Source organism: Hoplias malabaricus, chromosome 16 (genome assembly GCF_029633855.1).
Source record: "Hoplias malabaricus isolate fHopMal1 chromosome 16, fHopMal1.hap1, whole genome shotgun sequence".
Lineage (NCBI taxonomy): Eukaryota > Metazoa > Chordata > Actinopteri > Characiformes > Erythrinidae > Hoplias > Hoplias malabaricus.
Genome location: NC_089815.1, coordinates 5,884,755 through 5,899,017, shown reverse-complemented (window position 1 = coordinate 5,899,017; position 14,263 = coordinate 5,884,755). Strand labels below are relative to the sequence as shown.

Here is a 14,263-nt window from a genome sequence, read left to right as displayed (position 1 = left end):
TCTTCTTAAACCTAGTGCATATGTCAAATATTTAACATCTAATACACGCTATCAATCTTATCTTCAAAATTAGTATTCGGTGAGATGATTCGGACAAATTTAATTAAAACAATGAAAACATCTCTGGAATCTAGAAAGAATTCAAAATAATCGTAAAACACACTTAAAATGAGAAATATTTGATTCATTTTATTGATTTAAGATCTCAATGCCAAGATATTTTTGAGGTATTCTGCCAATAAATGTGCTCTGTTCTGACAGAGCCTCCAGGCTAACCTTCAGGCAGAGGTTTGGATAAGGTTTAATTTGCTAAGAAATGCAATCAATATGAAAGTGGGATCAATTGCCCCACAGTAAAATTAAGCCCAGAGCACACCAACTTATCATTCTCCAACACCAGTCTTATCATTCTGACAAGTGTGTGTTCTTATACTAACCTAGGATACGAACAGAGAGGCACAATAAAACAGTGTGTACGGGGAATATTCTAAAACAGGAGCATTTTGTCTTATTCTGTTTGTACGGCAGAAAATACACAACTCCAAATGAGTAAAATACTAAATAATATTCCATCCATCCATCCATTATCTGTAACCGCTTATCCAATTTAGGGTCGCGGGGGGTCCAGAGCCTACCTGGAATCATCGGGCGCAAGGCAGGAATACACCCTGGAGGGGACGCCAGTCCTTCACAGGGCAACACAGACACACACACACATTCACTCACACACTCACACCTACGGACACTTTCGAGTCGCCAATCCACCTGCAACGTGTGTTTTTGGACTGTGGGAGGAAACCGGAGCACCCGGAGGAAACCCACACGAACACGGGGAGAACACACCAACTCCTCACAGACAGTCACCCGGAGCTGGAATCGAACCCACAACCTCCAGGCCCCTGGAGCTGTGTGACTGCGACACTACCTGCTGCCGTGCCGCCCCCACTAAATAATATTTTTACCCAATTTTCTATTTAATTCTACTTATATGCTACGTCTCCCCAAACCACATAATGCTACCAGGCTGGGAGGTTGAAGGCTTGAATCTACCCACCCAAACAGTGCTATGACACCTCTGCTCTCGCTGATTCCTGGCTACTCCTGGTAGCTGAGGCATCACTGGGAATCAAACTCACAATCTCCTGATGATAGCTATCAATGGTCAGCAGTGGTCAACAATTAGGGAGCTGAACGCTTAATTTTCTAAGCGCACCAAACTGCATGCTGTGAGTCAAGTGTGGCTTGGATAGAAAGTTTCTGACCTATATTTCAGGTCAGATTAAAGCCCTAGGTCCAGAGTTGCACTTCGGAGTGCCGAGGTATAAGGTGAGATTGCGGATTTGCCACATTAGCGTCATGCCCCACTGCTTTCAGTGCGTGGGCAGAATCATGTCAACTGTGAGAAAACCATAAACACATCACTGGTTTCATGTCAAAAGGCTAAAGGAAGTTCCCAGAACCAACTTTAATGGGTATGCTGCCAGATTTACTCAGTAATTATGCAATAATTACCTGCAAGATGAGCTGACAAGCTTGTCATAAGCAAGACTCTGTGACTTTCAGACTTAGTACCTGCCACAGTTCATCGTGCTTACGTCTGCAAACATTTAGAAAAGTCTGCCATTATAAGCAGGCAGAGACCTCAGCCTCTGACGAGGGAGATGGAAGAAGAAATTATAGCTTTAATGTCTGTCTATAGCAGAGCAGGGCAACCGAGGGCAGGGATGACTCATGATTCCGTTTTCCTTACAAACCTGAAAAAGATCTTTAATCGGTGACTATAAAACTGAATATGAAAATTGAACAAATAATTTTCCCATTATCTGTGAACCTTCAGGAAAAACATAATGTCAATACGGTCCTTCAGATTAAAGTGTTTCAGGCCATTAAAGGTAATAAAGCTCATCAAATTACTTGCAAATACTTGTATTGCTTTCTTAATTCTTGTCTAGCTTTAAAAGTACACGATAATCTCATGATCTGTTTCATCACAATGTCCAGACGTATACAACCACTACTAAGCTGGATACTGCTTTGCTGTTCTATTCAATTCTCAGGATTACTTTCCAACTGTTTTCTAGGAGAGGCTAACGCTTTAATCACACCAGTTTAAAAGAAGCTTTGATCAGTTGACACACACTGATCAAGAGTGTTACCAATGTTAGCTAGCTACCTTTAAAACATTTTACAATGCAGAAGAAACACACAGATGTTGAAACTGACTTAAAACGTTTGAGCTAAGGTAACTTACATTAAAGCAGGCTAGTAGCTAGCTAAATGTAGCTTGGTAGCTAGCCTGACAACAGACTTACAACTAACCTGAAAACAGCTTGGTAGCTATCCTTTAACAACTTCAAAACAACTCCAGAAATATGTTTTTTGTGATTTATAAAACGTTGTTTGAATGAATATGTTGAAAGCCTAAATTTGACTAAAAAACTATAAACCCCAAGCACTTGGAACTGCATTCTCTGTCACCATCCACTATATTTTGGATGAGCTGAAGTACCGTTTGTGACCCAGAACAAATCCTTCAACCTCATTACCTGATCTCACCAATGGCAAAGTGTGCTAAAACTACTACATTTCAGAAGAGATGTTGGATGAGAAAGTGTCCACCAACACTTAGGTTGGGACACATATTTTAGCTAAGAAGAGGAGCCAGCATAATATGATTATGATAAGCTCTTTGTTGGAATGAGTGAATAAGAAATCATATGGGAGTATAATTGTAATTGCTGTGGGTTGATTGAGAGGGTGGCCAGAATGGAGAATGAGCAATCAGCAACAGATTATTAATCTGCTCTCGTTGGTAATGTCTCAAAATGGCTGTGAAGAAAGAGATTTGTGAAGATAAATCCTACAACCCCAGGCAAGGGAGAAAAGAGCTTATTTTCAGTGATTACAGACAAACAGCAGCTAACACGTACCATTCCGAACATGCAAATTATGCCATTTCGAAGATCTAATCTATCAGTTGTAGACCCTGTGCTGAGCTGCATGGAATGTAAAACACTGGGCTTACACAACATCCGTGTCATCTGAGTCCCGATGGGTTTCCAAATAGTGTGAAAGCTCTAGCAGCTTGTAAACAGATCAATAGTTATTCAATGGTGGCCTATGACTAGCTTTAAGTAGGGGCAACATTTATTGAAATATATTTAATGAGATTTGAAGGGTTTGGTAAAAACATTACTCTTTTTATTTATAGATGCATTGTATGATCATAATCCAGGGTGTGTTCCTTCCTTGCACCCAGTGATTCTGGGTAGGCTCCGGACCCACCGCGACCCTGGGTAAGTGGTTACAGACAATGAACGTATGATCAGCCATACATAAAAATGGCCTCAGCGCAATAGGGTCAGTTTTAGGGTCACTTAGAGACAGTAATCCACTGGTTACTCTAGGATACTTTGTTATTCTCCTGACACCTTGGTCTTATATGAGCAGGCCCCCACAGGACCATCAAAGAGGTATTATCTTAGGTATTATAAGGGTGGTGGATAATTCTTAGCACTGCAGTGGCACAAACAAAAGGCTATGAGTGAATCAGTCTGTAGAGTGTTTGTGTTTGTTTTTGTTAGTATTGATTGTATGTAACAATTTTGAACTGTTTTGTGATTATATAATATTAGGTTGCCTTTTTAAGAGCTGGCCAGGGACTACAGATGAAAATTAGCCTTTTTGGCTAATTCTGGCTTATTTACAGAACTTCTGTGTTGATTAATGAGCATTGTCCCTGTCCAAATAAATAAAGAAAGAAAGAAAAGAAAGAAAATGACATGTACCTCATGTATCTCAACCCCTCTTCATAGCCTCATAACTCTGGATGTAAGTCACGTACAGTCCACATCAGATGGATTCAAAAGGGCAGACTCGACATATTCAGGAAATGTTTGACCCATATTTCTGTGCTGTATTATCACATAGATATTAATAAAAACATTGGTAAACATGGGACATAGTCATTGACCAAAGAAGGTTAAACATTAATGAGCTTGCATTGCACAGTTGATTAAAAATAGACTAAATAAATAAATAAACCTTTTTAAAATTTAGATTTCAGTGTTCCAGCTGTTTTGGAATTGAGTTGATATTTTAATTTCATTAATTTCATTACATACATGAGTAATTTCCATACATCACATTACAAAAAACTTGAGTTTAAGGGGTTAAACTTTGGACGGAAAGATTCATTCATGTCAAGTCTTGAAACTGTCAGTGCAGCAAAATTTTCCCATGTTGCCAGGTCACGCAGTATAATGACATGGCCAGGCCTTGGGTCACAGCTGCATTGGCTCCCACGCTACACCCCTTCTGACCAGAGGCTCAATAAACCCACACTGACCCAAACACACACACACACACACAGGGAGACGTGGCCTCCTGTGGCCAGGACATCTCTATTGTGGTCATTTGCTGCAGTGCTATTTCAGTAAACAATGACGAAATTTGCAGGATGCAGTGATATGAAACAGAACTGGGTTATGAGTAATGTCTCTGAGGACCAGTCTCATACAAACAAATGGATGCAGCGAAAAGTGCTGCCCGTCACAATTTTTTAAACCTCAATCTATTTTAAACTGGACTGTCAAAGTTGATCATAAAAAGAAAGAAACTGATCTGGTTAGAATTTTCCGAACATCTTTAGTAGTGCAGGCAGACACAGCTGCTCATGCACTGTATATTGTAAGATAAAATCTGTAATTGTTATCTTCAAAACAATAAATACTCTCTTGTGTAAACAACCTTATCCTCCCCCCCTCTCCTCACATTGCTCACTAGCAGCTCAACGTAACATAGCACAGCACACTTCACATACAGAGAGCCGGCAGTGTTAGCCAGCACATGATAATTTTGTATTCGTTCATGCGAGTAAATACCTGATGTTAATAACAGATTCATCTTCAAACTTTGATGTGAAAGTTTGATGTCCAGACGGCCTTAAATAATACATAAAAACACCAGAACGCAGCAACGTACTCCTGAGAATGCACACACGGGTACGACAGGAAAAATCAATATACCACCTTCTTCGGTATGCAGCCGTTTATGCACAGTTCAAGTTAAGTGGTTCTTGTGGGACTAGTACCTGTAAGTAACAGAAACACAAGGTATTTCCGCAAGGTTGGAGGATTCGGTCTGGACACCAACCCTTCAGGGCACTTCATTAACAACTTGTCAAAGCTGTCTTCTTCTGTCAGAAATCTCCATTCATTAATCAGCAGGTTCTTCCACTGATATCTTTTAATGTGTCCAGTGGATGACACTGCTCCTGTCCATGTGGCAGACTGGGAATCAATTCAAACTAATTCAGAAAAGGATAGATCCTTGATATGAACGGTTTTATAAAACAAAATAATAATAATATAAAAAGAATAAAGAACACAAACACACAGAGGACACAGGACATACCTACTTCCTGCTTTTGCATAATTTATTCCGCTCTGAGAAAGGATAAAGTTTTGAGAAGCTCAGTCAGTGTGCCTGGGAGCTTTTTTCTCTGCTCCACCATCCCTTAACCTTCCATACACACAGAAAACAGCACATACACCCTCACACTTCCTGTAGAAACAAGAGTAGATAAACCGGATATAGGAAATGCCTCCTGTTTATTCTCAAGCTTATAGGCCATTACAATGCACTGACAAAAAACAATATTAATTATTAATAACAGGGTGTTACGAGGCATGTTGCTTCTCTTTGCAAGAGCAATATCACCTACTCTTCTGTAATGGCTTTACACTACATGTTTGATGTTTTGATTGTGAGCTTGGGCTCATGTAGTAGCTTCTTATCTTCTCATTTCTTAAAGGATTATATAAAAACGAATAATATACTGTACCATTAAATGTCTGTATTCACAAAGGGTGCTCCTCAAAGTGCTTGAAATCAACAACTGTAAGGGTAAGTGTCCGCAAACTTCTGGACATATAGTTTATGGTTATCCGGTGTGTTGTGAACCTGAAACACATTCCAAATTCAGCAGAATCCAGTTAAGCTGCTCTTACTGCATTGATGCAAATCTCATTTAGAAGCACGGAGTGACTGTGTTTCTATTTGTTATGTGGAGATAGTGATTCCCAGTGAAACCCACTTTTGTGGACTGTGAGAGACAGATGTATGCTGAATACAAACCAAATCTGTGTGTTTTTCCATGGGAATGGTTATTAAAATGGTCTTTTTCTAAAGTCAGGGTCATACTGTGTTCTAAATGTGAACCAATATTAATCGATATTGTTTGCAGGTTATCTAAGCTAACACAAACAAGCTCAAATATGGTGTCCTTCTGCAGCTTTGAGACACCCAAGCTTGCCTGAAATGTTCAGGATTCAAAATGCTATGGTAGCATTAAGCTTGGGGTGCACATGCACATTGTTAACACACAAAGCTATAGTCATTTCCATTTATGGCATTTGGTGGACGTCCGTACCCTGAGTGACTTCCAGTTCGAATCATGTTACAGATTTCCTAAATGTGAGGAATTTAGCCGTAGGACTCTTTTTGGTGTGAGGGGTGTGTATATATATTATAATTCACATATTTCCTTCCTTTGTATGCTACTGTTTTACAAATATATAAAAGTCCTGCATATTTGCTGTGCTGGGTAACAATGCTCATAATGCAAACATAAAAATCTGTGTTAGCCACCATGCTAATTTTGCTAGCCCTCCTTTAGGTTTTGCAATGTTATTGCAGAGACTAGCTCTAAGATTACAGATGTGCTACTGCAAACTGTAACGTGCTGTTTTGTGTTCTGTTTCATATTGTTTCTGTTCTGTGCTCCCCTGATCCCAGTCATGTGACTGTTTCTCCGTCTTGTGTCTGCTTCCTGATTGTTTCTGTGTTTCTAGAAGTCATGTGTCTTAATTAGCACCCAGGTGTTTCTTGTTGGTGTTGTCTTTATATAGTCCTTGTCAGTGTTTCGTTTGTGGGTTATTGTATGAATGTTTGGTTGTTGGTCATGGTCCTTAGCCTTGTTCTATGTTTAACGATCTGTGTTTAGTCCTTGTTTTATGTTTCGATTCCTTGTTTAGTGGTAAGCCTTGTTTAATGCTTAGCTGTGTTTAGCTTTGTTTAGTGTTTAGCATTTAGCCCCTTAGTTCTATATAGTCCTTGTTTAGTGTTTATCCCTGTTTATAATTTTGCCCTTGTGTTTAGTGTCCCTCTGTATAGTTTCCTTTAAGTTATATTAATAAAGCCTCCTGCACTTACCTCCTTCCCTTACTCCTTCACCCACATTATTACACAAACATTGTCTGCAATCACTTTCTTACAACAGAAGGTGTCCAAATCACCATATGTAGTGTTAATTGCCATTTCAGTTTTTGAGATGTACAGTTTTTGACTGTAAAAACAACTGTAGAAACAACTTAAACATCATCAAGTAACTACCACAATGACAGCGCTTTCAACTTAAAAAATAAAATACAAATTGAAGAAAGGAGAGTACAGTGCCTTAAGGATGAGATGTTTAAGGAAGGAAGAAAGGGTCGAGCAGTCACAAAGTCACAAAGAATTTGAGGCAGAAACTTTTAAAGTCTGGCCCAGTACTGAATGACTTGCTGACCAGTGAGAGATTATAGTATGTGAGACCGAAGTCTAGAAGATCTAAGAGAATGAGGGCACCATAAAGCTGGAGGAATAGCTGGGATGGAGCAGCGAGACCACAGAGGGCTTTAGTGAGGAGTTAGGAGTTGTATGTGATTGATTTTAGGATATACTGGAAGCTTCCATATAGAGGCGACGTGTGCAGTGTGTTTTCTAACTGACTGGACTCTGGCTGCTCAAATGTTTACTGACATCTGTGTAATTAGTGAATCCAGCCACTGCAGGGTGCACGCACTGGTTCCTAAAGTGCACCTCTTTAAAGTCCCTGTGGCCTTCAAATCCTCACATCAATGTTCCACAGTCTAACCTAACCAGAAGAGTAGAGAAAAGAAATGACTGCAGCAAAGAGCAATGCTTATCAATAGAACCTGATTTCAGGTATAAATGTTGGACATGTCCAAAAGCTTTAGACTGTAAAGCTTGGTTATACAAATAGATGAAGAGCACCAGCTCTTTGCCTTGGCCTCAGAAAAAAAAAACATTCCTGCTACAGATCCCCAGTCATGAATGAACACCTACAGTGATGAATTAACACCCACAGCTTTCGTTTAAATCCAACTGGCAACAAAAACACTGTATGAATTGACTGCAGACCAGAGCTTTTGTGGCGTGACGTCTGTCATGAACTGATTGTGAAGGAGGTTCTGCGGGGATGAGTTAAAGCGTTTGCATGCAACACAAAAAGCCTTTTAAAAAACCTATTTCTGGTGTATGTCGAGGGTTAGCATAAAAATATTTTACTCAGGCACTTATGTAAAACTCCTCTTCCATTAGGAAAAGATTTCAAATGAGTTCCGTAGAATACCATCCATGAGAAGAAAAGAGAAACTATGCGAGGAAAACACTGGCTGTAGATCAGGAATAAATTGGAAGTGGAAATATACAGCACACACTCATTGAGAATTCATAGAAAGAAAATAGCCCCGAAGCAGATGCACAAAACAAAGAGGGTTTGCATCACACCAGGAAATTAGAAAATAATGCATAAGTCATTTTGAATCTCTTCTCTAACCGCAGATCCCTCTGTAAACCCTACAGCTGGCCCATAACTTGGAGTCATACTTCTAAACAGTGCTGAAAATCAGCTTAAAATGAGCACCCAATATCTGTTTAATTGTCCAATAAACTACAAATTTAAAACTATATATTTAGCCCACATTCAGTTTTCAGACCTGTGAAATGTTCAGAAACATGGTTATGCAATCAACCACTTTGTTTTTAAGAGCACAAGTGGGTTTGGTCACGCCACTTTGCCAAATAGTGTGCTAGTGGATAATCCAAAAGTTTGAGTGCAGTGAAGGGTGTGCAGGCACTATATGTATTTCACTCTCTACAGCACATAGTATCATCAGAAGATCCAGGGAAGCAGGAGCAACATAAGACAACGAAGGCCCAGCACAGAAGGGCATCAGAAAAGTTCATCTTCCAAAACCTGGATCAGATGGCGTCTTCAGTCTCCAAATATTTATTAAGTGTTGACGAAAGGAAAGGTGATGTAACACAGTAGTAAACACGCTCCTGCCTCAAGTATTTTAATGTGTTGCAGACATCAAATTTGGAACAAGTGTATATTTACAAAAAGTTTCATAAGTAAAAGCATCAAATGCAGTGTTTTTGGAATTAAACAGAATTTATGAATCACTGCTTTCTATTTTCACTACTGCGTTCACTAGTGGAAATGGGATTTGTACAACAAACAGTTCCTCTGAAGAAAGTACTAGGATGATGATGACGAAACACCGCAACATCGCAAAGCTGACGTGTCTGAGGACAAGACTTGCCCAAATCTGCTGCTGTATCTGAGACAGCGCCGTCTGTCTCATATCATGCCTGGTTCATCTAAACACGCAGTGCCAAAATTACCCAGTTAAGTAAGTTGCCTCAGGGCAGATGAGCTTCAAAAGGTTTCCCTGTTTAACCCCATAATCTCCGTGGCCTAGTCAGCAGGCACAGACTTAAGTTCCTCACTCCCACCATCACACAATAGGCGACGAAATCAAAAAAGGGAGATGTTAAAGTTTTTGCCATTACATGAATGAGATAAATGATTATTAAGCTTATTACAGCACTATCTGAGGAATGTGAATCTATAGTCTATAATATAGGCAGTAGATCACTGTTCTATTCCGTCTTTGCCCCTCTACTCTTCTGTGTTGTGAGGATTTGAATGGACTGATGTTGAACGATTAGTACAAGCCTCCAACTCATCCCAAGTCTAGTAAACGTTGCTCCATCACACCAGAGAATACACAGAGACAATGGGCTGGCAGGCTTTACACCCTGTCACTGGGCATAGTGAAATAAGGCTCATATACATCCCATTACCATTCGTGCTTTTTAACCAAAATCACACACACATTCGTGCCAACAATGACTTACCTTATTTTAGAGGGTGCCTACAATCTTCTGAACAACTAGTGCATGTTACACATTCCTTACAAAAGTACATAGCGCAGTGTTTCATACCAGAAACCTATAGTTAGAAACCTTTTGTCAGGGCAACAGCCAGACTGAGTTGGGCCATGACCCTGGCTTTGAGATCGTTATCAGAGTCTGATCAGACAAAGATCAAGCTGACCATTTATGAAGCTACTTGGTCAGTCACTGGGGTTGGGAAAAGCAGGCCAGGACACAGTCCAGACAGGACAGATCTTTCCTTCCTCCAACCCAGCAGGAGACCAGTCTCTGGGGGGGGGCGGGCTACGGTAAGACAGACACATTTGGTCAAAGAAATACTGTGGAAACTTGAACAGGCGGTCTGCTTGTCTATTCCAGAGATATGTGTTTCTGTTAACTAAAATACATCTACCAAAGCCTACAAAGATCATCTCCTCTTGTTTTGATCAGCAATATCCAGAAAACCAACAACAATAACGGGTGAATACGTGTGATATAGGATAAGAAGAAAAGCACAGGTCATAAGAGGAATAAAGACCATTAGCCTCTTTACCAACTACGCCAAGTTATTTCAATCAACTCCTTTTTAAAACCCTTTGAAATGATTCATGAGGAGGAAGGTTATGGATGTTGCTGATATTCATTAACTCAAATCTCTTTGAATTTGCCAGGTTTAGAAGTTTACATCAATTTATTTATGAACGAAATATAACTCATAACAGCTTTGAGGCATAGGCCATTAGAAATCTGTTCAACGGTGTGATGGCACACACACACACACACACACACTTTTTTTGCTGCTAAACTCTGGACTGCATAGACACTTTACACTTTACTGTGGATACGCATCAGAACGCTTAAGAAGTCTTCCAGCTCTTAGTCAACCACTATATTTTTACTTTATAAGCTTAATACAGCTTACCTCATTCGTATATAATCTACTCTTCCAGTTCATTTTTATCTCCTGCTTCCTCCTGGTTCTATATTTATATACTTGTTATATTCGTTTATTTCTTAGCCAGAACAGCAAGCGTGAAAGATAACAATGTCATTTTTCAGTGGAGGTGTACTGAGGTGTACTGCACATGACGATAAAACTACTGAACACTGGATCTTGATATTTTACACCAAAGTAATGTTCTGGAAATAATTCTCAATTTTCTCGGCACTAAACCTTTAGATCCAAATTAACTGAGGAACAGCAGGAAAATATCCTTTTGTGAATGTATCCATAGATATAAGCATTAAACATGCGACTTCCCCCCTACATACCATTCAAACTTTACTGTAATTAACACAACGAGCCAGGGCACTATTCCCAGACCCTCAGAAATGACATCCGCTCTCTGCTTGTTGTAAAGAAGCAGTGGGGTAATTACATTCTGTCAGATGAGCTTGCAGATGAGTTCTGAGAGAGTGCAAGTGAGTAGGCGAGTGATTGAGCGTGAGAGAGAGAGAGAGAGAGAGAGAGAGAACTGAGGTTGTGATTGGAACACTTTGTAAACACTTTAAGGGGCTGGCTGAAATGCACTATTTAATTTGGTCCACAATTAGTCATTTGCAATTTCACGCTAAATGCTACCACCCTGAAAGTGTGAAATCTCACACAGGCTTCTTCCAAGAGTTTTAAACAATCAATGCTTTTTGACCTGCCACAAACACCTCATTAAATCACTCAGCACACTTTGAGAATAAATTGCCCAGAACTTACATACACTAATAGATGCTCACATTGTCCATTTTTATGTGCTGTGCTAAGTGATGGTGGTCGGGGGGTGAGGGGGGGCATCCTGAATGTGATCTCACTTTAGTTCTGAACTCTATAAACTTTAATGTGATGTATGGTGATTACTGGGGTGGCACGGTGGTGCAGCAGGTAGTGTCGCAGTCACACAGCTCCTGGGACCTGGAGGTTGTAGGTTCGATTCCCGCTCCGGGTGACTGTCTGTGAGGAGTTGGTGTGTTCTCCCCGTGTCCGCATGGGTTTCCTCCAGGTGCTCCGGTTTCCTCCCACAGTCCAAAAACACAGGTTGGTAGGTGAATTGGTGACTCAGAAGTGTGTGAGTGTGTGTGTTGCCCTGTGAAGGACTGGCGCCCTCTCCAGGATGTATTCCCGCCTTGCGCCCAATGATTCCAGGTAGGCTCTGGACCTGCCGCGACCCTGAATTGGATAAGGGTTACAGATAATGAATGGTAATTATTTCAATTTTAACATTTTGATTTTCCTCATTTATTTGTGATGCGTTTTTGTTATATTCCTGTAGATACGAATCTTTTTCCTGTGACAACAGTTGTCCCTGCACATCCATGTGGACATGATTAGCAGTGTTTAGGCACAGGGCACCACGCTCCACTGACCCAGGAGTGAAGAGCAAAAGGGCACAGAGGGGTCAGAGATAGACACACACCCTGAGGAACTCAGTGTTATTTAAAGTCCAGTTGCTGCAGCGCACTGTGGTGGAAAGTGTTTTCTGTCGGGGCAGTTCCGCTGCAGTGGAATTCAAGCGGAACTGTTGCAAGGCATCATTAGACCAACTTCAGTGGAAGTATACACACAGCGTTACACAAATCACTGATTAAAGTTTCTTTAAAGCACATTTTATGTGTGGACTATTTACATAATATTTAATAAGAGTTGAGAACATGGACGATAACACATCGGTTATTTTAAAGGAAATAGTGGAGGAGGGATGCCTACAAATGCATGGGCATGCTGTATTTATGACGACAAAGAATCAGCAGATGCAGCAGTGCAACACTCACCGGAGGAGGTGCTGTCACACTCTTGTAGGTTACACTGGCGCATGTTCTCTGGCCAGGGCTCGTGGTCACACTGGACCTGTTCCTCTTCCTCCTCCTCCTCCTGCTCTGCCTTGGTGTTGACACACTTGACCAGCCGGCGCTGCACCCCACCGCCACAGGACACCGAACACTGCCAACAAACACATGGCACAAATGCCTGAGAACTACTCACACCACCTGCAAGACGTCCACTCTCAGCCAGCTGGACCGGACATTCCTCGAATAAACTCACCAGACCCTTCAGTTCTTTCTGTGGAGAAAATTACAGGACTGTGCCCAATAATCAAATAATCCGTAGTAGATTTGTTTTACACTTTACTCCCTGGGCATAGCTAATCTGTATATGTGAAGCTCAACAGACTGCAACCCTGGATCTGTATTATTGATATATATTTTTATTGTATTTTTGTGTATATTTTAGATATATATTAGTAAATAATTTGGATTTTTTTCTGTGTATTTTGTATATTTTATGTTACATATCCATATATACTGTAAATAATATTCACTGTACTTCATCACTTTTTTTGCCCAATGATAATATTTGCAGTGCTGAAAAATGCTAACTGCATGTCATTGCCTTTTATTTTTATTAAAAGCAACATACTTGTAAACTACTTTTCTTACAGCAAAACAAACTTGGTTTTCAGCTCCATCACTCAAAGCTCCACACATATTAAGGTGGTAAGGTATATTTGAGCACGAAGCTGACTATAGCTTGTCATTTGTAACTCAAGCTGGTTAGATTTGTAGCACTTTCAGTATGCGTTTACTTTCATGCAGTTAGCAGTCTCCTATATTTGCAGTCAGTTCCACCTTAAGTAATTCTTATTATGTGGAACAGTATGTATGAGTCAGAAAGGGACTGTAGATTTTAAAGATTAACTTGCCACACACACAAATGCAGGTAGTCAATTCACCTACCAGCATGTTTTGGGGCTATGGGAGGACCCTGGAGCTGTGTGGCAGTGATGCTATCTGGCACCATGTTCTGTATTGCATCATTCTACATTTAAACTGATTATGTTCAGCAGGCTCTTTTACAGAATGATTTACAATGTTAATAGTGTAGCGAAATGTTAAACGTGTAGACAAACAGCTGTCTGAGCTGGAAACTAAGCTCTAATCTACCATCTGACCGTGATATGATGTGCATATATCAAAACACAGAGAAGGTTAGTAGCATTAGTAAATGCATATAGAGGATATCTATATGCATTTACTAATGCTACTAACCTTCTCTGTGTTTTGGTTGACCAACAAAGTTCTCTGTCTGGGAGAGTGCAATTCATTCATTCATTCATTCATTCATTATCTGTAAGCGCTTATCCAGTTCAGGGTCGCGGTGGGTCCAGAGCCTACCTGGAATCATTGGGCGCAAGGCGAGAATACACTCTGGAGGGGGCGCCAACACAGACACACACTCACACCTATGGACACTTTTGAGTCACCA

At 40.4% G+C, this 14,263-nt stretch overlaps 1 protein-coding gene across 1 annotated transcript in view; it reads right to left on the bottom strand.

Annotated features, from left to right (window-relative positions):
* Positions 1-14,263, bottom strand: part of LOC136672128 (A disintegrin and metalloproteinase with thrombospondin motifs 7) — a 65,405-nt gene that overhangs the window by 2,549 nt on the left and 48,593 nt on the right. The window contains exon 23 of the mRNA XM_066648082.1: positions 12,772-12,940. Coding sequence (XP_066504179.1) covers positions 12,772-12,940 — 169 coding nt within the window. The remainder of the gene's footprint in view (positions 1-12,771; positions 12,941-14,263) is intronic.